Genomic DNA, 25,665 nt, shown 5'->3' on the forward strand with positions numbered 1-25,665 from the left:
TGTGCCTGCTTACCTTACAGTGAAATGAAAAATTGTTGCAGGAGGCCAGGCTATCAGTATTGCCACTGCAGATTTACAAGCCTGTAGCTTGTCAATCATGTTCTTGGCACACTAAGGGCTGCTGATAAGGGAGTAGCACTATCCTCCCTACCGGGCCCACCTCTGCCAACTCAGCTGGGGGTCCGGAGGTAGAGCGGGCGGGGACTCCCAAATTCTGTGCACAAATGTGCTAATCCCTGCTGTGCAGCTATTTAGGGGGCCAGGGAACAGAAAGCAGACTATTTATTCACTTTTGGGTTTAGGTGGATTAATCTGCAGCAGTGCTCCCGGCCGGCTCCAGTGTATTCACATAGAAGTAGTAGGGCTTCAATTTAATTGTGTGGAGCGCTGCTGAGGATTAATCCCCCTAAACCCGAAAGTGATTAAATAGTCCACGTTCTGTCACCCAGCCCCCACTGAATACAGGGGCCCCCGGAAAAGTTTTTTTATTTCTTTCTAAATAGCTGCACATCGGTGATTAGCACATTGGTACACAGAATTTTGGAGTCCCCGCCCTCTCTACCTCGTACTCACTCTGCTGAGCTCCCTCCAGCCTTAGTTGCCCAGCTCGATGCCCAGGAGGAAGAGAAAGGACCAGATGTATCAGCAGTGTTTAGCTGGTCCTGGCTTTCAGCTCCAGAAGATCCACCTGCCCAAACCCCCCCCCGGCATGTTGGGTCTGCGGAGGGGCGGGGCCAAGGGCTTAAGAGTTTTTACTGGAGCATTCTTTACTCGGTTGAAGCAAGGAGAAGCAAGCCCGGCTACACTCTGGAGACACAGGAGCAGTGGGGCACGTAAGGACTGCAAAGTGCATTCCCAATACAGAAAGGACATTATTCCCAGCACTAGACTGAACTGTATAGCGGCATTATACTGTTAGACTACGTTCAGGTATTAGTACATTTAAATAGTGCCTCTTCTTTTGTGATTAGGACTATGCGTACCAAAAAAGACACCACAAAGACCAAAAAGGTACACCCCCAGGCACTAGGAACTCCAGTCGTGCCTCCACACACCTGTCATCTTCGCCTGAAATACCAGATATGGCAAGCCAGGGTGAGTTATTGGAACATATTGGTGGTGCAGCTGCTTCTCTCATCCCAGCCCCTGTGTACGTGACTGAAGATGTCTTTTCCTCTGCCCTGCAGGGCCTAGAGGGAAGATTAGCGGATTTAATCACATCTTCCATCCAAATGGATAGGAAGCGTGTTAGAACCCCCTCCCCCACCTTAGACCCTTTGCAAGGGGAACAGTGGGTACAGAATGAGGTGTTACCCTCAGGCAATCAGGAGGAAAGACAAATCGATGACTCTGCGGAGTAAACAACGGTAGATGAACCCTTTTCAGCCTCGCAATCTGAGAAGTTGCTGATACAATCTCTTACGGATATGATTCATTCTACTTTCATGCTACCTCTAACGGAGTCTGCTGAAAGTTTGGTTTCTTCCTTGGGCTTCTTTAAACCTTCACAGCCTTTGCATGCGTTTCCTGTCCATGCATTACTAGAAAAGCTTCTTTATGCTGAATGGGATCACCCGGATAAGCATTTTCTCCCTCCAAAGAGATTTTCATTTCTGTATCCCATTGAGGAGAAAATCGCCAAAAAATTGAATATACTAGCAGTTGATGCTGCGATTTCCAGTGTGAATAAAAGTCTAACTTGTCCAGTAGACAATACTAAAATGCTTAAGAATCCAACAGATAAAAGGTTGGAATTCCTGTTAAAGTCCTCTTTTTCTTTGGCAGGTGCTGGTACTCAGCCTGCAGTCACTGCAATAGGCATCTGTCAGTCCCTAAAGGACCAATTTAGACAGTCCCTTAAAGAGGTTCCTGCACATCAAGCCCGGGATTTGGCCAAACTACCAAAATCATTCTGTTTTGCCATAGACGCCATTAAAGATTCTATTTACCAGGTGTCCCGCCTTGCGCTTGTGCTAGTACACATTCGTAGAATCTTATGGTTAAAAAATTGGTCAGCCGAAGCACCATGCAAAAAGCTCCTGACTGGTTTTCCTTTTCATGGGGATCGGCTATTTGGGGATGATTTGGACAAATAAATCAAAACGATTTTCAGTGGGAAAAGTACTGTTTTGCCAGTCAAAAGAAAGTATAAACGCCCTTCATTTAAGTGGGCTCTTTCTCCTGCACCAGGGGCTTCTGCCTCTAGGCAGTGGCAATGGCTTCCGCCATCAGACTCTAGAGGAAAACCTCAGGGTCAGACCCAGGCTCAAAAGAAGTCCTGGGGCTGTAAACCTGCAAAACAGAATTTGAAAGCCTCATTATGAAGGGGCGCCCCCCCTCGCCAGGGTGTGGGGGAGACTTCTGCAGTTCTCAGAAGTCTGGCAAGAGGAAATTCAGGACAGATGGGTAATCTCCACGGTAACTCTAGGGTACAAACTGGGATTTTGGGACTTTCCATCGTCTCGTTTCCTGAGGTCAAACATTCCCAAAGATCCAGGGAAAAGGCAATTTCTGTTTCGGGCACTAGACCAATTAATGGCTCAGGGGGTGATCATACAAATCACCACAGAAGAGCAAGGTTTGTGGTTTTATTCAAACCTCTTTACGGTACCAAAACCAAATGGAGATGTCAGACCAATTCTAGATCTAATAAATCAAAATAGGTTCCTGAAGATCCGCTTCTTTCGCATGGGGTCTATTCTACAAGGAGGAGAACTTCTGGCATCTATCGACATGTGGGATGCATATCTGCATGTTCCTATATTTCCCGCTCATCAAAGATTTCTGCAGTTCGAGGTGGAACAGCAGCATTTACAATTTGTAGCCTTGCCCTTTGGGCTAGCTACAGCACCCTGGGTGTTTACAAAAGTTCTGGCCCCACCTCTAGCCAGATTAAGGGCACAGGGCATAACAGTCTTGGCGTAACTAGAGGATCTGTTGCTAATAGACCAGTCTGTGGCTCGTGGAGCAAAGTATACGCATTACAACCAGTTACCTGGAAAATCTAGGTTGGATTCTCAACCTAGAGAAGTCTTCCTTAAAACCGCTAAAAAGGCTGGAGTACTTGGGTCTGATCATAGACACATCCCAGATGATGATGTTGCCTCTGGCAAAGATCAACTCCCATAAGAGAGTTGGTGCAGATGATCAGGTCGAAAGGAGATACCTCCGTTTGCCTTTGCATGAGGTTGTTAGGAAAGATCGTGGCTTCATTCGAAGCGGTTCCCTATGCCCAGTTCCATTCGAGACTGTTGCAAAACAGTATCCTGTCTGCTTGGAACAAGACGATTCAAGCTTTAGACTTGCCAATGCGGCTGTCACGAAGGGTGTCCCAAAGCAATAGTTAGTGTTTGCTAACCCAGAATATGCTGAAAGGAAAATCCTTCAGTCCAGGGACAGTGGTCAAGGACAGAAAGGACCTTGCCCATCAACCTCCTAGAGATCCGGGCAGCAGGTCTGGCTCCAAAGGCCTGGACATTCAGGTTACGGGGTTGTCCTGTCAGGATCCAATCTAACAATGCTACAGCTGTGGCTTACATCAATCACCAAGGGGGAACCATGAGTCTCGCAGCACAGAGGGAGGTGAACCATATCCTAACATGGGCAGAGAGGAATGTTCCATGCCTATCAGCAGTTTTCATTCCGGGAGTAGAGAATTGTCAGGTGGACTTTTTGAGCCGCCAGCAGTTGCTCCCGGGGTAATGGTCTCTTCTCCCAGATATTTTTTGGGCTGTTTACCAGAAATGGGGGACTCCGGACGTAGATCTTCTGCCGTCCAGGTTCAACACGAAGTTAGTCAACTTTGTGTCCAGGATGAGGGATCCACTCGCATGCGGAACAGATGCGTTGGTGACCCCGTGGGATCAATTTTCACTGATTTATGCATTTCCCCTTATTCATTTGCTGCCACAACTTCTTTGCAGGATCAAACTGGAAAGAAAGCCAGTAATTCTGGTAGCCCCAGCGTGGCCCAGAAGGTCCTGATATGCAGAAATCGTAAATATGGCGGTGGAGGATCCATGGTCCCTTCCACTATGGCCAGACCTACTCTCACAGGGACCGATATTCCATCCTACCTTACGAACTCTAAATTTAACTGCTTCGCTATTGAAACCCACATTCTGAAAAAACGCAGGCTTTCCGGATCAGTTATCTCTACCTTGATTAATGCAAGGAAGCCAGCTTCCAGAACTATATATTATAGAGTCTGGAGGGCTTATGTTTCCTGGTGTCAATCCAAGGGTTGGCACCCTCGGAAGTATATCATAGGCAGAGTTCTTGCCTTTCTACAATTAGGGGTAGAGATGAAGCTGTTCTTGAGTATTATCAAGGACCAAGTCTCACCTTTATTGGTTTTATTTCAAAAAACGCTTGTTTCACATTCTTTGGTCTGGGGTTTTATGCAAGGGGTTTTATGCACGGGTTGTGTCTCCCTCCCCTCAAATAGCATTGCTATGGGACATCCCACATAGTGATTACTATGGTGCTCGGTGTCCCCGTGATGTACGATAAAAGAAAATAGGATTTTTATAACAGCTTACCTGTAAAATATTTTTCTTGGAATAAATCACGGGACACAGAGGTGCCGCCCCTCTTTTTGGGGTTTAAGCATATTGCTTTGCTGCAAAAACTGAGGTACTCCTGGTAGGAGGAGGTATACCAGTGTCCATCATCTGAAGGTGCCTATATACCCACATAGTGATTACTATGGTGCTCTGTGTCCCATGATGTACTCCAAAAAAAGGTTTTTACAGGTAAGCTGTTATAAAAATCCTATTGTCTTGTTCATACATCATGGGACACAAATTCTTTGATAATTACTTGGGTGGGTTAGATAGTCACAATCAGGTGATTGGACACTGGCAACCCTAATTACAAAGCGAGTTTCTCCCCTATATAACCCCTCCTATATGGAGAGTATCTCAGTTTTTTCTCCAGTGTCTAAGGTGGTTGGTCACGTTAAAGATGTGCTAAGAAGAAAGCTCTGTTTGATGGTCTCTGCAGGAGCCTAGGAGCTATAAAACCAGATCCATGCCTCGGGCCAATAAATACACCTAAGAGGGATGGTACCAGGGCCTCGTGAAAGAAGGAATGAGGTTCTGCCTGTAATGTTTCTCTTTGAGGACTGGGCTCTGGGATCCAGCGCTTTGGTGCACAAATTTAAGTTGTGTGAAAAGTTTCCGTCAGGCCGCGTACACACGGGCGGACTGTTCGCCCAACTTAGTTCGTCAAACAATCCGACAAACAGTCCGCTCAAAATTTGCATGAACGGACTTGACCACACACGATGAACGAACAGTCCGCTGAAAGCGTGCGCGATGACGTGAATGGCACGTACGACGGGACAAGAAATTAGACGTCCAATACACTGCAATGCAACCTTCGCCGTGTAAATCCTTTCTGAGCATGCGCGAAACTTAGTTTGTCGAACAAGCCTACACACGAGCGGACTGTCCGCTGAAACCAAGTTTCAGCGGACTGTCTTACGGAAATTCCGAAAAACTTTGTTCGTCAGACTGTCCGCTGAAACAGTCCGCTGAAGCCCACACACGAGCGGACTGTCCGCTGAAACACTGTTCAGCGGACTAAGTTGGGCGAACAGTCCGCCCGTGTGTACGCGGCCTCAGAGTCTTCTACAGGTCCAGAGAAGAGGATCCTGTGAGTAGGAACCCAGAACCCTGAAGGTTGGCGCAACGCCACCCACCGGTTGCATCTGTCTGTTCTCAGCAGTTCCTGTGGCGGGGATAAGGTAAGTGAAGACAATCCGAAAGTATACACATTATGGATAATCTTCTTTTGAGTAGTTTGCATGTCTTACCTAGTTTCTGCCACTAGAGGGAGTAAGAGAAATACCTGGTGTATACTTACATGCCATCCAGGATACACGCTCAGTGAAGCTGGTCTGAGAAGCCGCTCAGCTCCTCTGCTGCAGGCTCTGCCACATAAACTGAAAGGGGGGGATCCCACTCAGTCCGCGGTCCCACACAGTCCTCAGGTGGTCTCCTTTCTCCCCCCTTGCCCCTGCCCGCCACATGACGATATTACGCCCGCGCTTTTACGATGGTTTCGGCGGGGGTGTGTGGTTGCGGCACCTGCACATCACACCAGTGCGCAGGCGCAAAGCTTATGTTTAAAGCCCAGTATGCCGGAGCTCCAGTAAGCGGTGGGACACTGACTCTGCATCAGGTTGGGCAGACTGAGCTAGTGTTAATATTGTAAGTCTAAAGCACAACAGTGATTTTATTTGTACTAGTACCTCTGCTTTGTAGCTTAGGACTATGTCTCCGCGTAAGAGGGCTTCTGGGGGAGGTAAAAGAGATACTAAGAAATCACCACCTAGATCTAGGGGTTCTGAACATGCCTGCAAAATACCATCCCTCCCTGAAAGACTGGAGGCAGCCTCACAGAATGAGTCTGTGCCGCCGCCAGGCTTTGCAGCCTCTCCCAATCTTACAGTCCCTATGTATTTCACGGAAGACACTATGAAGGCTGCACTGGATGATTTAGAAGGAAGGATTACTACCTTTATCACAGCTTCCATAAAGAGTAGTAGAAAAAGGTATCCCCTCCCTCTGCTCAGGGTTTCCTATCGGATGAGCATTCTGATAATGATGAAATATCCCTATCTGGAGATGGGGATCAGGAGCAGTCAGACGATTCAGGGGAAGAAGAGAAGCTCTCTTCTGCCTCCCAGGCCCTCAAAGTACAGGTGCAATATTATACTGAGTTGGTGCATACCCCATACAGATTGCCCTCTGCTGAGGCTGCTGTATGCTCTGTTTCCTCCTTGGGATCCCGGAAATCCCCACAGGCTGCGTATACCTTCCCAATTTATTCCTTGCTGGAGAAATTGTATGATGACTGGGGTCCCCCAGATAAACTATTTTCTCCTCCTAAGAGGTTTCCCATGCTTTATCCAGTATAGGAAAAGTTCACCAAGAAATGGGGGGTGCCGGCAATAGATTCGGCTATTTCTTGTGTGAATAAAAGCCTGACCTGTCCTTTATCCAGTAGAGGAAAAGTTCACCAAGAAATGGGGGGTGCCGGCAATAGATGCGGCTATTTCTTGTGTGAATAAAAGCCTGACCTGTCCTGTGCAGGGGTTCAAAGATCCAACTGATAAGAGACTGGAAACTTTATTTAAAACCTCCTTTTCTATGGCTGGTGCTGTGGTCCAGCCTGCAGTCGTAGCAATCGGCATGTGCCAGTTCCTCAAGGAACAAATGAAGCAGGTGCTTAACCTCCTCTCCACTGAGGAGGTCGAGGTTTATGCATCCTAAAAAGGCTGAAGTATTTATTCATGGTCATAGACACAGTCCAAAGAGTATTTTTACTGGGTCAAAAGCCAAAGCCATGAAGGATTTGGTCTGGGCAATCATAGCAAGGAAAAATCCCTCCATTCGACTATGTATGAGACTATTAGGGAAAATGGTGGCCTCTTTTGAGGCTGTTCCTTAGCCCAGTTTCACTCAATGCCTTTACAGAGCAGCATCCTCACTGCCTGGGACAAAAGAGGTTACGCCTTGGATCTTCCAATGTGCCTATCACCATGGATACACCAGAGCCTCAATTGGTGATTGCTGACCAAGAATCTACTGAAAGGAAAATCCTTTGTTCCAATTACTTGAAAAGTCTTAACCACAGATGCCAGCCTAATAGGCTGGGGAGCAGTTCTGAAAGAAGCTTCCACCCAGGGAAGATGGTCCAGAGCCAAAAGGCTCTTGCCCATCAGCATTCTGGAGATTCGGGCAATTTTCTAGCCCTCAGGGTCTGGACTTACAGGTTACAGGGTTGTCCTGTCCGGATACAGTCCAACAAGGTTACGGCAGTGACCTATATCAGTCACCAAGGGGGCACCAGGAGTCTGGATGCCCAAAAAGAGGTGAATCACATTTTTTCTTGGGCAGAAAGGCATGTTCCTTGCCTCTCTGCAGTCTTTGTTCCGGGGGTAGAAAATTGGCAGGCGGATTTCCTAAGCCACCAGCAGCTGTGTCTAGGAGAATGGTCTCTACACCGCTACATATTTCAGGCCATATGTGGGGTACCTGGTATGTAGACCTGTTGGCTTCCAGGTTTAACAAAAAACTGGACAGATTTGTGTCAAGAACAAAGGATCCTATAGCACAAGGGTCAGATGCCTTAACGATTCTATGGGATCAGTACTCTCTGATCTATGCATTCCCTCAAGTTCTGATTTTCCTGTGATTTATTCAGAGGGTCAAAAAGGAAGGAAAGCTGGTAATTCTGGTGGGCCCGGCTTGGCCCAGGTGACCTTGGTATGCAGAGATCATAAAAATGGCAGAAGGAAGACCTTGGGTTCTTTCTCTGTGCCCAGATCTACTCTCACAGGGTCCAGTATTCCATCCTGCCTTACGAAGTCTGAATTTGGTGGTTGAGACCCACATTCTGAAGGGTCGTGGCCTCTCGGGGCCAATCCTGTCCACTCTGGTTAATGCTAGGAAGCTGGCCTCCAGGCTCATCTACTACAGAATCTGGAAGGCATATTTTTCCTGGTGTGAATCCAGGGAGTGGCATCCTAGAAAGTGTGCCATTAGCAGGATTCTTGCCTTTCTTCAATTAGGCATAGCGATGAAGCTGGCCTTGAGCACTATCAAGGGCCAGATCTCAGCCTTGTCGATTTATTCTTTCAAAGACCGCTTGCCTCTCATTCCCTGGTCTGGGCCTTTGTTCAGGGGGCACTACACTTGAATCCGCCGGTTAAGCCTCCTGTGTGCCCATTTGGGTTTGTCTGTTTTACAGGAATAACCTTTTGAACCATTGCACCAAGCTTAGTTCATTTGACAAAGACATTTTTCTGGTAGCCATATCCTCAGCTAGAAGGGTTTTGGAGTTAGCAGCTCTTTCTTATAAAGAGCCATATTTGATTATTCACAAAGACAGGGAGGTGTTGGGTCCTCATCCGGCTTTTCTGCCTAAAGTGGTTTCAGGATTCCATCTGAATTAAGATGTGGTCCTACCGTACTTTTTTCCAGGATGCCGCTTTCGGGCGCAGTGTGCTGCAGGCAGCAGTATAGGTCCCCTTGTACGTTGGCAGTCTGTTTCTGATCTGTGTCACTCCTCAAATTTGGGCATTGCTCTGGGACATCCCACTAAGTAATTATCAAAGGCTCTGTGTCCCGTGATATATGAACAAGAAAGTAGGATTTTTTTAAAACAGCTTACCTGTAAAATCCTTTTTTTTGGGAATACATCATGCCCCTCTTTGGGATTATACATTGGGATACTTATTTTTTTGCTACAAAACTGAGGTACGCAGGAGGGGTTATATGGGGGAGGAACTCGCTTTGTAATTAGGGTTGCCAGTGTACAATCACCTCATGTTGACTATCTAACCCACTAAGTAATTATCAAAGAATCTGTGTCCTGTGATGTATTCCCCAGAAAAGGATTTTATAGGTAAGCTGTTTTAAAAAAAATACTATTATTTCTCTGTATAATTTTTGCCTCAATGAAGATAAATCATCAAGTCCAAAAAGTTTCAGTTAAAGCCTGCTTGTTTGTTGATGACATGTCTTCTCTTTTCGAAGAGGTCATTTCCACACTAGATGATGTCATGACAGTTCATAAGTCTTTTAAAGCAGGTAAATCATCTCTATTGGGTAAATGTAAAGGCCCTGAGGGATTCTCATTCCTTGACTTCAATTCCTGTCAAGGCATCCCAAAGTTTGTCGAATAAGACTAGATGAAGATGAGACTATCCACTTGTGACATAAATGCTAAGACTTGACCTTGCTGAGGGGACGACCTCCCCACCTTCATTTTAACCCTGTAAGACCCTCACCACTGTGCCACAACATTGCATGTGGTTGCAGGACAGTTGAGGCGCGGTGTCATGTGCTTGAATGGGTTGTTCAGTGGCAGTACAGGGGGTATAATTTTTGCTTTGCCAGCGAAGCAAAGTGTTGTGATTGTGGCGTGTGTACAACCCTGTTAAGCTGCTTTAGGGGAGGCCTGGTGGTAAAAATGGGCAGTTGAGCCAAGTGTAAACGAGCCCTAAATCCTTATGCTGCAGGTGTTGCCAAAGAGGGTAAAGACCCTGGCAGCTTGCACCAGGGCTATAGACAAAGTTCAATACTAAAATAGATGTATATGTCAAGCTGCCCTTACACATTAAAATGTGACTGGAAAATCTCCTTTATATCCATCGACAATTATTAAAATTGTCCTTTCAGATTGGATTGAAATAGAATGAACTGTTTAGGTAAGCTTTCACTTTTTCATAATTAAAAAAAAAACATTGTTCACAGATAGTATTGTCACATCTATGGCCAGCTCCAAATATGTGTATTTGTTGGTCGGCCAGTGTTTTTGCTAAAATGATTTAGCCTACCCCACACGTGGTAATAATTTATTTTATTTTTATTTATTTTAGATTGAAATAGTGGAAATTGCTCTTGACCAAGGAGGACAGGCTAATGAAAGAAAAATTGCATTTATTGATAAAAACCGTGATCTCTACATAAGTCCAGTTAGGAAGTTTGGAAAAGAACAGATATCTATCAAGATTGGTATGTTAGACTAACTTGTTTTTGACAATACATGATGACATTCGTTCTAATGTATTATTTTTTTTCTAATCTTTTTTACTGTCTTAATCATGCTCAATAATTTTTATGTATTTTTCTGCTTTTATTCTTTCTTTGTAGGTAGCATGGTACATACTTTAGCCTGGAATGATGTATCTAACATACTGTGTGGAATTCAGGATAATCGTTTCACAGTCTGGTATTATCCAAACATAGCATTTGTAGATAAAGAACTGTTGCCAAAAACAATCAGTGAAAAAGATGGAAGGTGAGTGGGTTAGCTTTCATGAAAACATTATGACAAAGACATTTTAAATTTCTCTTATTCTTAAGAGATCTAGCTGTCATTAATTTCTAATGGTAGCATGGCATTGTGTGATTGCTATCTAATACATTAGAAGTTAGTGTTTAACCGTTTTAAGGCAACAAAAGCAAATCTGTGTTCCTATATGATTACAGGTATTTAAATAAGGCCTACAATTTATGCAGCACTTTACATATACGGTACATTCAATCATTCCTTACCCTCAAGGAATTTACAATCTAAGGCCCCTACCTTACATACATACACATGCTAGGACCATTTTTCTGTTTCAATACCTTTTTAAGGCGTAATGTCATTATTTCAGTAGAAAAGAATTTATAAAGAGTACTATGGTACATTGTCATGAGTTGTAGGTTTCTTTACAAGCAACACAATTAAACTATACAGACAAACCTACAACAGACTGCCAGTTAGCATTTTCTGTGCCCGATTGCAGTTAATTAGTAGAGTCCTTTGTGGGTGTCCACTTTATAGACAACTGCATTGCTGAGTTAAACTTGAATGATGCATCAAGTTGGGTATTGCACTACTAGGGCCATTTTTTAGACAAGAGCCATTTAACCTACCGACAGGTTTTTGACGTGTAAGAGGAAGTACCTGGATTAAAGCCCTGCAACCCCAGGTAGAACACACAGCTCCAGTCACCCTAGTGCTGCAAAGACAAAAGGTTAACTGCAAAGCCACAGTGCTAGACAATAATCAAAATAATAATGACTAGAAGCCAATTTAAAGATGCTACTGACATTGTGGTCAAAAAACTTTAAAAGAGAAGTGCAGGAATGTGAAAAACAAACATCTATACTCACCTAGATGGCTGCAGCATCGGTTCGATACTGCAGCTGTCCCTACAAGCTCTACAGCAACAGCTGTGCCATCAACGATCACTGATTGCTTAGTTCTGGGGTCCGCTCTGAGCACTGTCAGTCACCAGCTCTGTGCTCGGCCCCTCCAGCACTTACTGGAGCGCTGGACTGTGGAGGGGTCAGGGTGGTCGTCTGTCTCTCAGCAGTGCACTAAGTGGCTGAGCTGACTGCTGGTCGGGCACCTGAGCAGATCCCGATATTCTTGTCGGGACCTCTTCAGAGCCAGAGCTGGCTCTGTGATGTCTTTAGCCCGCTGAAGGCTTAATCTGGGTCATAGGAGTGCAGAACTAAGTGCACTCCTGTGACCCCCCCACATGAGAAGTATTATCAAAAGAGCTGGTCAGAAGAGTGGTCATATTGATGTGCCCAAAAACTTAAAGTGTAAATAATTTTTAGTTCTATATAGAGCAGGGAAGGGTTAAAACCCCAGTTAACGGGGTTGTAAACCCTTGTGTTTTTTCATATTAATGCATCCTATGCATTAACCACTTGCTATCCACCCACCACAGTTTTACTGCGGCAGAATGGCACAGCTGGGTGCACACGCCCGCTGCTTGCCCCCAGAGCCGATGCAAATGCACGGAGGTCACCGCAGGGTTCCCGCGATCGCTGGTGGCACACCGGTTCTCGGAGGGCAGAAGAGAAAGATTGTCTGTTCATACAAAGTGTGAACAGCGATCTGTCATCTCCCCTAGACTGTCCCCTCCCCCTTCAGTTAGAACACAGCGAGGGAACAAAACCCCTTGATCGCCCCCTAGTGTTACCCCCTTCCCTGCCAGTGAAATTTTTACAGTAATCAGTGCATTTTTATAGCACTGATCACTATATAAATGCCAATGGTCCCAAAAATCTATCAAAGGTGTCTGATGTGTCTGCCAAAAAATCACAGATTGCCATTTCTAGTAAAAAAAAAAATTAATTATAAAAATATCAAACTATAAAACTATCCCCTATTTTGTAGACGCTATAACTTTTGCGCAAACCAATCAATATACACTTATTGTGATATTTTTTTTTCTTTTACCAAAAAAATTTAGAAGAATACACATCGGCCTAAACTGAGGAAAAAAATTGTTTTTTTTTTTTTTCAAATCGTTGCTTTTTTTTTTTGTTTATAGCACAAAAAATAAAAACCGCAGAGGTGATCAAATACCACCAAAAGAAAGCTCTATTTGTGGGGAAAAAAATGACATTTTGTTTAAGTGCTGAATCGCAAAAAGTGCGTTTTTTCAGCAAGGGGGTAGAATCTTCCGTGGCTGAAGCGGTTAAGGTGAAAAAGCTTCTGGCAATAACCGGCCCCCCAGTCCCCCTTTTTACTTACCTGAGCGCCATATTTGCCTCGATGGAGACGTGCTGTCCCTCTCTGCATGGGGTCCCGTCTCTTGATTGGCTAGAATGATTGCAGCGCAGCCATTGGCTCCCGCTACTGTCATTCAAATCCAATGATGCAGGGGCCGAGTCCCACATTCATGTCTATGGACGCCGAATGCTGAACTCAGGAGCGTGCCCGCAAGGTAACCCCCCAGGAAAGCGCTTCTCCTAAGGGGCTATCTGATGCGGTGAGGATTTCGTGAGAGCCACCAAGGGACCCCAGAAGTCGAGGATCAGAGCCCCTCTGTGCAAAACTAGCTGCAAAGTGGAGGTTAGTATGACATGTTTGTTATTTAAAAAAAAAAAAACACAAGCCTTTACAATCATTTTAAATTATGTTTTTCTTTCTATATCCAGTTGGGGAGACTGTCTTCCATTTCCTATCTTGGAGATAAAACTGGGAAATGAGATGAAATCTCTCTAAAGTAAACAGAATGTACATCTTATTGAGTAGCAACAGGTGTCACTTTTGGAGAATTTGCCCTTACCTATTGCTCCAAACTCAGAATGTTTAAATTACCCATCACTTTCTGTCTGTGTAACAATTGTCTCCAGGTCAAATAGGATCAATCTCTGCTGGAGCACAGCCATCAATAACATTTTGACAAAGTTCCTAACCCTTCCCTGCTTTATCCCAAACTAAAAAAATTTTTTCTTTACGTATATTTAAAAATGCAGCTTTTCTCAATCTTTTTACCCTGGCGGAACTCTTGAAAAAAGCTTGAGATCTCAGTGAACCCTTAAAATAATTTTCTAATTCTGTGCTATCAGTGAGTTGTAGATATGACAACAAATAAGTGTAGATATAACAATAAACAAGACATTTTCATCCCGTCATGCATGATTGCACAGGCCTGGTATCATAATTCAGTAATTTATTACCTTTACTGTTTCCCAAAAAGCTTTGTCCAGGGTAGTTTTATATAGAAATCCTATATAGATGTAGATTAGGGGCCAGGTGCATGGGTTAGGGGGGCGTGGAGTGGCCACCACTGGACATGGTATGTCTCTACTGCAATGAAATAAACTTGCCTGCCTGTTCACAATTCTCTTCAGAATATACACTGAACTGCACATGTGCAGATCCGTGTATACTCTTGGCACAGTGCCTTGAATATCAGGATGAATGAATTACTGAATTTTTTTTTTTAAATCATAACACATGGCATTACAGGACTCTAAAGAGTTAAAAGGATGCCAAACCTCTATTATACTTAAAACAGCATATTGGGAGGGGGGTTGAAACATTTTTAATATAGGCTCAATTAGAAGAGCACACATAATTACTGCATTTTTAAACAGGATCTTGCTACCTGAAGCTGACAGCAAAATCTGCTTAACTCTGTAGACATGCAAAGTTCACGTGCATACAGCATTAATGTACCCTATTGGTCCCAACCACTGCTCAGGGCTGTCATGTCCGTATCGGCATTGGATAGACTGCAATGCTTGTGAAATGGGTTTCACACTTTTGATTTTAACATGTCAAACTTGAATGTGTAATTCATGCAGAGGCAGCTCATACTCAGAATGGCCTGGGCCTTCAGTTATTCCGCAATGGCTAAAGTAATTTTGCAGATTGTGTAGCTACTGGATTATTTTTTAAGAATATTGCAGAGCCCTTTAGATACTGAAGTATACAGTATATCAGATGGAATCTGAATGAGACACTTTGTAGAATTTCAACTAGCCTCCGCCCGACAAATGTCAGTGCACGCAAAAGATTTGCATACCTGTTGTTGTAAACAGGAACCTGAATATGGGGCACACACCACTTCCAGGAGCACACTGAGACTGCACATCCTCAGTGTGGCTCAGCGCAGCAACCAATGAGTTTTTAAGCTCCGTGGGCAGAGCTTGATTGGGGATTCAGAGACACTAGCCCCCATCAGGTCTACACTTCTTGTGATTGACAGCAGGCAAGGCAGATCCTTGGCCCATAGAATCTGTCCACTGTCAGTCAGAGGGGAGAGTGGATTTGATGGGAAACATGTGTCTCTGCTTTTCCATCAGGCACCACCCACTATGCTTGGAGGCTGTCTGCTGTGAAGCTGACAGTGTTCTTAACAACCAATGATAGGTAGGGAGGGGTTGGGGTAGGAGCGGCAGACATGTAACCTGCTACACAGTGTACAGAGATAGGCCTGTCTCTATACGCCAACTTGGAATTAGTCTTAATAACTTCCAGTTTTGTTACTTTCAAACTGGAGGTAGTTGTTTATGAATTTGGTGCAGTATTAGTGCCACTTTGGAAGAAATCTTTCTATTTTTTAACCTTAAGAACAATTTGTGTATAGAATCGATGGTAAAGCAGATACCACTGCAGCCTGAAGGTGGCAATGTTTGTTTTCAGGCCAAATATTTAAAAAAATTTTTTTCAAAGAACCTTTCAGGCATCATTTAATTACTATATCATAGCTGATATAGTATAACCACATGATTGGAATTCACTCCCAATTGTCAGCTGAGAGGCAATCAGTTAGTCAGGACTGATACACGAGTGACAGGGATACATTATTAAATGTCCCCCTTTGAACGCCAGCAACTGGCTCTCAAAGCAGAAGGCATGTACAGATGTACCCCCAGGAAAAGGCATTGTGTTGGAAAAAGTTTATTTACAGAGTATTATAGGAAAGGAGTTATAGCCGTGTTAGTAGCCGTGCATGAATGGGAAACTAGCGGGTAAAAGAGGGTTTGCAATATTTTGCCTTTGGAAGATGTTGACCTGGGCCCCCTCCTTTACAAGTCATACCACCCTGGGCACAATTTAACTTCTAGTCTTCCCCTTTAGCAGAGATTAAGTGACAAAATACATAGAGCTTTGCCTGGCTTTCTAGTAGCAGAGTGCTAGCTATCGACCAACAAAGAAGGTTTGCAGTTTATGTGATATCTTTCTTTGGCAATAGTGTTACTTGATCTCTAAAATATGTACATTTATCTTTTCCATTAAGGCTTCTTTAAGACTTGCGGTACTGCTTATCGCCCTCTGGAAAGCAATTTAGAAGGCGGTATAGCAATGGCTGACAGGCGTTCAGGAGGTGCTACTGCTGCCTCCTGAGCGCCATTTTGTTTGTACAATACTTTTACTAGACAATACAAAATTACTTTTATTATACAATTTTAAATTTTCCACACCACAACTGCGAGCCGAGTATTTGGGAGGCAGTGCAGCCCCCAAGCAGTATTAAACCCAAAAATAAAAATGTAATATATTGCAGTTTACCAATCCTTAGATGTGGTGGCTGCATTAGATTTCCTTGCTTTGGCTTTTTTCTCTCTTTGTTATCACTTGGTGGTGTAGGGAGCAAGTCTGCAATTTTTATTTTTTTTTTTAACAGACAAAGCTGTCCAACTAAAGTGTCAGAGGGTCAAGACAAACCATTTATCACTACCAGGGGTGCTTACAATGTTCAACATTTATTCATTTATGTGAAACCTTTTTTCAGAAAAGGAAAATAAAACTCTTTCTGTAACTGCCTTAAATTGTTAGCTAGTTTGGCTTTAATTTCTTAGTCAAGTCCATCTAAATCTGCCAGTGAATCTAAGAATACCCTCTCTCCAGATTGCTAATGATGCTCTCCAAAGGCATCTCTATTGCTCATTCATGGAGTGGATATACCCTATGATGGGAAGTATTACTGGCCAGATCACCAGGTGAAAAAAATAAAAATAAAGGACCCCCCCCCCCCCCCCCAGAAAATAAAAAATGGCCACCACAAATAAGGATTGGTAAGCTACAATACCTACCTTTTTGTTTTTGGGCTAGCACCACTTTAAGTTAAAGGCATTTGAAGCAAGGTCCTCTCTGACTATAATATAGCATTTCAGTTAGCATTTAAGGCTAGGCATTCTCTAATTATAAAATAGCTTTAAGTTAGCATTTGAGGGTAGGTCCTCTCTAACCATGAGATAGCTTTAAAGAAGTAAAGGCACTTTAAAAAAAAAAAAAATTCAACCTGCAAGGCAAAGGCATCATGAGTAAGTATGCATAGCATACTAGCTCATTATGAATAACTTACCTGAGAACGAAGCCCCCGAAGCGGTCCTCCTCCTTTATCTTCACCGCTACCATGTATCCCGAAGTGACTTCTGGGTCTTGCTGCTCCAGCACTGTGATTCGCCGGAGCTGCGATGACGTCACTCCCGCGCATGCGCACGGGAGCCGTCATGAGCGGCATATCGCTGTGATCTGCGGCATGCTCAGTGCGCCTGCGCGCCACTCTCTACGGCGCATGTGCCGCAGACAGCAGTGCCAGTCTTTTTGTAAATATCTCCTAAACCGTGTAGGTTCAGGAGATATTTCTTGGACCTACAGGTAAGCCTTATTCTAAGCTTACCTGTAGGTCAAAGTGGTTTGTAAGGGTTTACAACCACTTTAAGGTTGGCATTTGTGTCTAGGACCTCTCTAACCATGACATACCTTTTAAGTTAGCATTTTAGTCTATGTCCTTATTATATATGACATACCCTTTTAAATTAGCATTTGAGGATAGGCCCACTCTAACTAGAACAAAGTTCTAAAGTGATTGTCAACCCTCAAATATAACCAGTGAAGTGAACAGCCTCAGATGATACACAGAGGTGAAAAAAATCTCCTACATATGTTTTACATGTATATCTGATGTCTTCAGCTTTCTATATTCTTTGGAAAGTGCAGATCATTTTAGAAATCTTTCTTCCTCTTTCAGCAGTGGGTGGAGTGTCTGGGCTTACACTGTGTGAAAGCTGATTGAAGGAAATGCACCCCCCCCCCTTCACATAGGCAGAGGAATGAAGTAGCGTGCAGAGCTGTAGTCTGAATAGACAAGCTCCCTGCTAATCTCCCTCTCAGCTCCCCCCAAAACAAATTTTCAGCTGCTGTTATCTCATGTATCTGAGAACAGTGTACCAACAAGAAACGGCACTTAGAGGTTGGCAGAGAGATAAGTAAACACTGCAGATAGCTGTGCTTAGGTCAACTTTCATGAATGGGGTTTACATCCACTTTAAGTTGGCTTTCGAGGATAGGCCCTCTCTAACTATAACCTAGCTCTAAGTTAGCATTTGAGGCTAGGTCTTCTCTAACTATGGCCTTTTTTGGTTAGAGTACACATTAAAGAAATCCCTTCAGCACCCAGCTGCAAACCAGCAAACTTATCTAATTAAAACCTGCTTGTACTATAATAGAGGCAGAGTCTCCAATGCATACATTTGCAAGTATATGTGTAAGCCACCTGCCACTATCAAGGAGCTTCTGCTAAGTTGATCCTAGCACTAAGCAGTGAGATTACCAACAGTAGACCATATATACAAATATACACATGAACCAAGAGCAAAACTTACCCAGAGGTCGCCCCAGCTGTCCTGGCCTACTACAACCCTTGAAAAGCTCAGACCAGCTCTAAAGCAGCTGTAGGCCTCCCATGGGTGCATCCTTAAATTATAGCACAAAAAGAAAAAAGGCAAGCTGCTCAATCAATTTATGAACAGCAAAAGGTGCTAGAAAAAGGGAGGGGCAAATTGCCCAAATGCACACAAAAACAGGATTTCCCTGCAGTCAGCTGTCCGTCAGCAAATAAGATCTAATTAAAACCTGCTTCTTAATTCACAGTAAAAGCAGACAAATTGGACACAACACACAAGTTCTGAAAAGTCGTGTGCATTGTGTGGAAGGTAATGACCAGAACAGACCTCACTCAACATGCAAATCAAAAGGAGCTGATTCATTAAGCATATGGAGGACTGCACCACCTGCTGGCTGTACGCTGACGTGTGCTTGCTCTTCAGTTCTGCAGCACGCTGACGCATTTACATTTTTACCACAGGCTGTGCAGATGTGATCTACTGTATTCATATGTCATTTAGCCCGGGGGTTTCATTCTTATTGTCCAGTGAGGTCTAAAACTGGGCAGTGTGCATCAGTAGCTTAGCTGCTGCCCTCTGTACTAGACGCTGAATTATTACTCACTTTATTCTTTCTCTTTCTTTGTGCTCACTGTCCCTTTATGGTGACCAGGGGTGTGGTGTGCTGCCAGTCAGCACTTCGGTTTTATTAGAATAGTATTCAGTCCACTTCTGTTATTTGGAATGGTAAGGAAATTCTTGCCAGTTGCATGTTATATAAATAAGACAAGTTACAGGCAAATGGGAGAGTCCTGTAAATGTTCCTGTGCTATAACTGGAGCTACGGTTAGTGATAATAATAGAAGATAAACTTTCCAGAACAGCAACATCCTAACTTGATGCACAGCAGAGGTCCTTTAAGGTTCATGGGCATTAGCTATGCTGGGCATTAGCTATGCTGGGCACTTTATTTGTTCTTTTGAGCCATGTAAGAATCACATCTGCCCACTCATAGGTTGCCATTTTTTAAGTTAAATAGGACATTCTTTATTCAGTTCGCTACAGCATCTGTCAAAGCCTCTTGTGGGTATAGGCAGGTGTTGTCCTTACACAGTTCACCAGAATGATGTGTTATAAGGTCACAGCAGAGGTATCTTGGCAAAAGTATCTGTGGCTAAAAACCCCTTTAGATACTGAAAGGGAACAAGGCGGTAGCACTGACGACAACCCCTAGAAATAATTGTAGTGTAGGTTCGAATATGAATGGTTGTCATGGTCATAATGTCTTTTTTTTTTCCTCCTGAGGTTTGTAAATCTCCCATTTTGTATAAATTGTAAATACAGTCCCTTTGTTCCTGGGTACATCTTGTCCTGCTCCTCTGCATACTGATTGCCCTGTGATTGTGTTTTCACTAAACAGCCCAGATTGCAGGCAAGCAAACAGAAATCAAATAGTTTAAATCAGTCTTTCTTTGCTTTTTTTTTTTATCTTAGAGGAACCATTTAAATAACTCCCAGGTCTCAGGGAGCCCCTGCTAATACAGTAATCCGTATATGGCATGAACCATGAATTAATTTATAAGAATAAATAAAGGGGATAAGGAATGTAGTGTGCTTAGTATAGTTACAATTCTGGGGCTACTATAAAAGGCAACTTTTTTTTTTTTTTTTTTAAATCAAGGAAACTGTTTATTTTAGTGTGTAGCAAAGTGTTCCAGAATAAAAAATAAAAATAAAAAAAGTAGCCATATCAATCCAAGCATTTCATCTTGACTTGATACATACAAATTACAAATAGTGGTCATAAACAGAATTTTAATGTAGCTCAGGGATATACAGCAAAACATTGACTGACGACTACAGCGATACAGTCTAAAAGTGCAGTTGGGAGACTAAGATTCAAACAAAAAGATGGGAAGAAAACCATACAACCAGTATTGCACTATCATTCTATTGAATACCAGGTCTATTGGTGAGAGTCCAGGAGTACTCAACCAGCAATCCCATACCTTCTCAAATTTGACTGGACACCCCCAGTGTTGATAAATGAGGCATCATGGTGTAGGGTAGTATTCATGGAAGAAACCCAATCCTGGACGGTTGGGGGTTTGCAGATATCCACTTTTGTAGAATAAGCATTTCAGTTTGCAGTAATGTTCTAGAAACTGCTTATTTAGTATGTGTCTGTTGTATAGTGTCATCTAATATACCCAATATGCATTTCTTAGGCTCTAGTTTGATATCAGTCCGGAAAGCTTTATTAATCGGGTCCACAACCATGGCTCAGTATTTGTGCATATGGAGACTGTGCCATAACATATGTATCAAGTTGTCATGATCTATAACATCTACTACAGATCAGGTCCTGTAACAGGCCCATTTTATAGAGTTTGTCTGGGGTGAAGTGGACACGTAACAATATTTATAGTTAGGAAAGTCTCTGCGAGATGTTCAGTGAGCTAATATGCACCAATTCCAGTACATTTTCCCACTGTTCACCCTCTAAAGGGCCCAAATCTAGTTCCCAAACCTCCATTGCCTTGTGTAGCCTTCCAAATCTGAGGAAAGGTGCATGGCACAGCAGCAGGAAATAAACCATTTTGTTGTAGTGGTATAATGCATGAGGTTACAAATTGGAGTGGGAGAGAGGCACCAATCAATGGGGAGATTTTGGGCCTTTACTGCATGCTGGAGTTGTAAGTTGTAGTACAGTACATATGGTTGGGAAGGCTAAATCAGGTTTATAGTTGTGGGAAGGGAATTAATCGACCCTCACTAAAAATGTGTTGCATATGAGTTGACAAATAACAATGTCTGGAAAAATGCAGACGGTTAAAATAGTTTTTCCTTGTATTGGTAGTCCTTGGAAATGTGCCACATAACATTACTGGTCAGTAAAATGTTGGCGGTCAGTGAAGAAGCCTCTGCGGTAATCAGAGGGGTAAGGACCACCTTAGACTGGTGATCATTGGCAGCAGGTCCCCCTAACACTGGTGGTCAGTGGAAAGAACATTCCTTTTAATTTGTGATCAGTGGGAAGAATGCTCCATAAATTTGTGGTTGGGTGGAAGAATGCCCCCTTACAAAGAGCTGAAACATCATTGTGATCTATGGTTATTTATCATAGAGGCAAAAATTGTTAAATGCTGAAAGAACCCCTTGCATCCTCTAAAGAAACCCTAGGGTCCCGCAGAACCCTGGTTGAGAAATTGTACGTGGATTGAAATGTTACCTTGAAATTGCCTTGCCAGGGGTTAGAAGTTGGTTAGGGTAAGAGCTAGGATTCAAGGATTTATGCTAGGACTTGTTAAGCACACAAATGTTTAAAACCATTTAATCCTCCTTTGTGCTGCTGCACCGTAAACTGTGAGCTATGACTTCAGCTGCATTTATGTGGTGTTAGATTTTTTTCTGATGTCAAAAGGTCCAGCCTTATTCCATTTACGAATGTTCTATGGAAAGTGGAAAGAACCAATGGCTGTTCTCTATGAAGGAAAGAACCGAGAGTAAGGGTCATCACAAATTGGAATTTCAGGATGCATTTTGCAATCTCTGTTGTCCAAGTCATAAATGCCACTTGTGAGGCTGGAAATTTTAACATGGAAAATACTAGTGGGAACCTTGCATTCCTTTATTTCTGACACCGCCTGAAGACAGCTTTTAAGGTGGAAGAAAAGCCTAACTACCTATTCTTAAAAATGTTCCCTCCCCACCCTTTCTACCAATCCTGCATACCCTGTGTAAAAAATATTTGTATACTAGCCTATTTTTAACCTGCTCCAGTCATATGATCCTGCAGTCCTGGCTTTCCTGTGTCAGTATGCAGATGCTCCAGGGGAGAGGAGGGAGCGCCATGGGAGCCTATAGGGGACATCACGACTCCCAAAATTCACAGCTGTTGTCAAACGCTTCATTACACGGAGTAACTGGAGTTGCAGGATCACATGAATGAACTAAGAAAAGTTAAGGTTACAGATCTTTTTTACACAGGGTATATGCAATGCAGGTTAGGTAGGGAGAGAGGTAAGGGAACATTTTTAAGAATAGTTAGTGTTAGGCTTTACTACCACTTTAGTCTTTGACACACCCCCTGCCACCCCACAACCACAGGGAGCAGTGTAAAAGCCAGCAATGTATTAATTACAGGTACTTGTATAGCGCTGTCAATTTATACAGCACTTTACATATATATTGTACATTCACATCACCCCCCCCCCGCCCTCAAGGAACTTACAATCAAGGGTCCCTAACTTACATACATATACTAGGGCCTATTTAGACAGGAGCCAAATAACCTACTAGCATGGCTTTGGAACGTGGGAGGAAACCGGGGTACCCAGAGGAAATGCACGCAGGCACAGGAAGAACAAGTAAACTCCAGGCATGTAGTGTCATGGTTGGGATTCAAGCCAATGACCCTAGTGCTGACCACTGTGCTGCCGGCAATGGCTCTTTTTTCTTTGGTTTATAGAGTGGTAGGGGGCGTGGGAGAGTTAAAAACTGGACCTGAATCAAAGCCACAGCACAGTATTCTCCATGGGCAGAATCAAGAGTATTCGATAATTAGTAAAGATAAATGTGAGCCTTTTTAGGCAACTGCACTTATGGAAAATTGCATTGCAAGTTTGTTTTAAGGTTCTAGGTTAAAAGAATCCTGCGCAGAACAAAATACAGGGTCTGCCATTGCCGACCTCCTTTTAAAACTATAAATTTGTTATTGACACAAAACAAGCATACAACAAAGGAAGTTAGCACTCCTACATGCTTTTTCTGTAGCATGAAAATTATGTTGTAAACATATTAAGGCAGCAATAAAGTTTATTTTATTTACTGCACTCGGAAACTGCTAGTTAAAAATTATGCATGCAGGCACTTTTGCAAAACTGTGTCTTGTGGCTACCTCAGTAGGCTTCCCAGCTTCTGCGTAGCAGCACTACTTAAGATTCTCTATGACTACTTGGCAGGATCTCTGCTGGCTGCGTAGCTCAGAAGTCAGATGCTTTCCATACCTACTTCTTATTTCTCATTATGCTTTTATTTGAAAATGGGGCAGAACCATGTCACTCCTATGTGTGTTTTTCTTCTCCTTTTAATAAATGGCTGTATGTAATAAAACAAAGAACAAAAGAGAGGGAGGGATAATTAGGATTGGGATAGAACCATGATGTTACCCAATTCCTGACGAAGAATGACAGTAGTTCATACAATAAATGTTTTCTTTCAAAGACATGTCAAAGGCAGGTTAACAACTGCCATGTACACAAGTCCTAAGGCAGTGCAGAGTGCAGCAGCCATTGTAATCCTTGGCAACTAATCGGATGATGCATTTGTTCAGTTTAAAACAGTCAGAATGAAGGATGATTCTGGATTGGTTGCTGTGGGCAACTGAACTTTGCTATTTGCCACATTGAAGATCTGCCAAGGAAGTTCACTGTGTTATATCACCATCAATAATTTGACATATCTAAAACAAATGCTGATAATCATGGATTAGAATATAATAAAACATTTTTTTTTCCTAGTGAATATAGTAAAAGTCCCCAGATAATCAGTTTTGTTGGAAACAAAGTGACAATCCGAAAAAGCGATGGCAGTCTTGTCCACACTAACATTTCTTCATATCCAGCAATTCTTCATGACTACTCCTCTACTGCTAAGTGGAATGATGCATTAAGGCTCTGCCGGTTTGTAAAGGTAATGTTTCTTGGGTCTCAGCGTGTTTTTTTGCATGCATAACTTCAGCAGGCACTATTTAAATGCCCAGATTGTTGCTGCTTTTCCTTTTATTTAGTGATTTTATAGTGGGACTTGACTCTCCCAATAATCATTACTTACTTTTAATCCGTATGCTGCTAGCATTAGTAAATAGATAGGAAAGTATATCATATTTACTTGTTTTAAACATTGTTTTATATTTCTTCAATTACTTCCTGGTTTCTTGCCTAGGTAAATTGTCATACATCCCAGGAGTCTTCAGGAAGGAAGGAGAGGTTTTCTCAGCTAAGCACACTCTCCTGCATACATGCTTAAAGGAATTGTAAAGGCAGAAGTTTTTTTATCTTGATGTATTAAGATAAAAAAAACTTTTGTGTGTAGCAGCCACCCAAGCACCACCCTAATTACTTACCTGAGCCCCATCTCTCTCCAGTGATGTCCACGAATGTCTAAGCCATCCAGGACTCTCCTCCTGATTGGCTGAGACACAGCAGCGGTGCCATTGGCTCATGCAGCTTACAATCAAATTCAGCCAGCTAATCCGGGAGAGAGGGGGTCGGGTCAGGGCTCCATGTCTGAATGGACACACAGAGCTGTGACTTTGCTCCAGTGCCCCCATAGCAAGCTGCATGCTGTGGGGGCACTTGATAAGAGGGAGGGGCCAGGAGCACAAAGAGGGACCCAGGAAGAGGAGGATCTGGGCTGCTCTGTGCAAAACCAACTGCACAGATGAGGTAAGTATAACATGTTTGTTATTAAAAAAAAAAAGCAAAAAAAAAAACAGCCTTTACAGTCAATCACTTTAAGCTAAGGGCATATGGATTTCAGAAAGTAAATGCTAGATGAATCATTTGCTCTACTGATGATGGCCCTGGCCAGAAATGCTAGGGGGTGTTTTTCAAAGTGATTTCCCAACAAAATAAAGCGTGAAGACATGGATGGATGGGGAAGTTTGCTTTAAATATTAAAAATGATTTAAATAGTATTTTTGGTTTGTGGTGCTCAAATGCAGTTAAGATCCACTTTAATTGTGCTTCATTTGAAAGGAAATATATCAATATACAAACATGGAAATTGCCATTTTGCGTCCTTTTTTTTTTTTTTAAAAGGTGTTTATTATAATTTTCAACATTACAACTTAAATATTAAGCAGTATAACAGTGTTACTTATTACATACAGAATATGTTGTATACCCTTCATGCTTATATACGGAACACTTTATAAGCCGGGACGAGTAACTGAATCCTTTAATCGTGAGTAATACCATTCAGCTCCCCTCTACCAGAATCATGGCAGCAGGGGCAAGAATGCATCTCGACTCCGCCAAAATGGTACTTCAGAGATAAAGTAACTGAGAAACAACAAAAACTGAACAAAAGACTAGACATACAAAGCATACACGCAACATTCATACACATCACTGTCCCACTGTTTATGTCAAAGTACCTTAATCCTCATCACCAGTGCAGCTGCTTATTACACCAGTTGTCTTTTAATCTTTACTTCCTTTTAGGATCATAC

The 25,665-nt window shown here is 42.9% G+C and overlaps 1 protein-coding gene across 2 annotated transcripts in view; it reads left to right on the forward strand.

Annotated features, from left to right (window-relative positions):
* Positions 1-25,665, forward strand: part of IFT80 (intraflagellar transport 80) — a 189,469-nt gene that overhangs the window by 133,584 nt on the left and 30,220 nt on the right. For both annotated transcript variants that reach the window (XM_077488065.1, XM_077488064.1), the window contains exons 14-16: positions 10,394-10,529; positions 10,668-10,815; positions 23,951-24,122. In XM_077488065.1, the coding sequence (XP_077344191.1) occupies positions 10,394-10,529; positions 10,668-10,815; positions 23,951-24,122 (456 nt within the window). The remainder of the gene's footprint in view (positions 1-10,393; positions 10,530-10,667; positions 10,816-23,950; positions 24,123-25,665) is intronic.

Source organism: Lithobates pipiens, unplaced genomic scaffold (genome assembly GCF_037356315.1).
Source record: "Lithobates pipiens isolate NorthernLeopardFrog02 unplaced genomic scaffold, aLitPip1_a1.2 Scaffold_18, whole genome shotgun sequence".
NCBI lineage: Eukaryota > Metazoa > Chordata > Amphibia > Anura > Ranidae > Lithobates > Lithobates pipiens.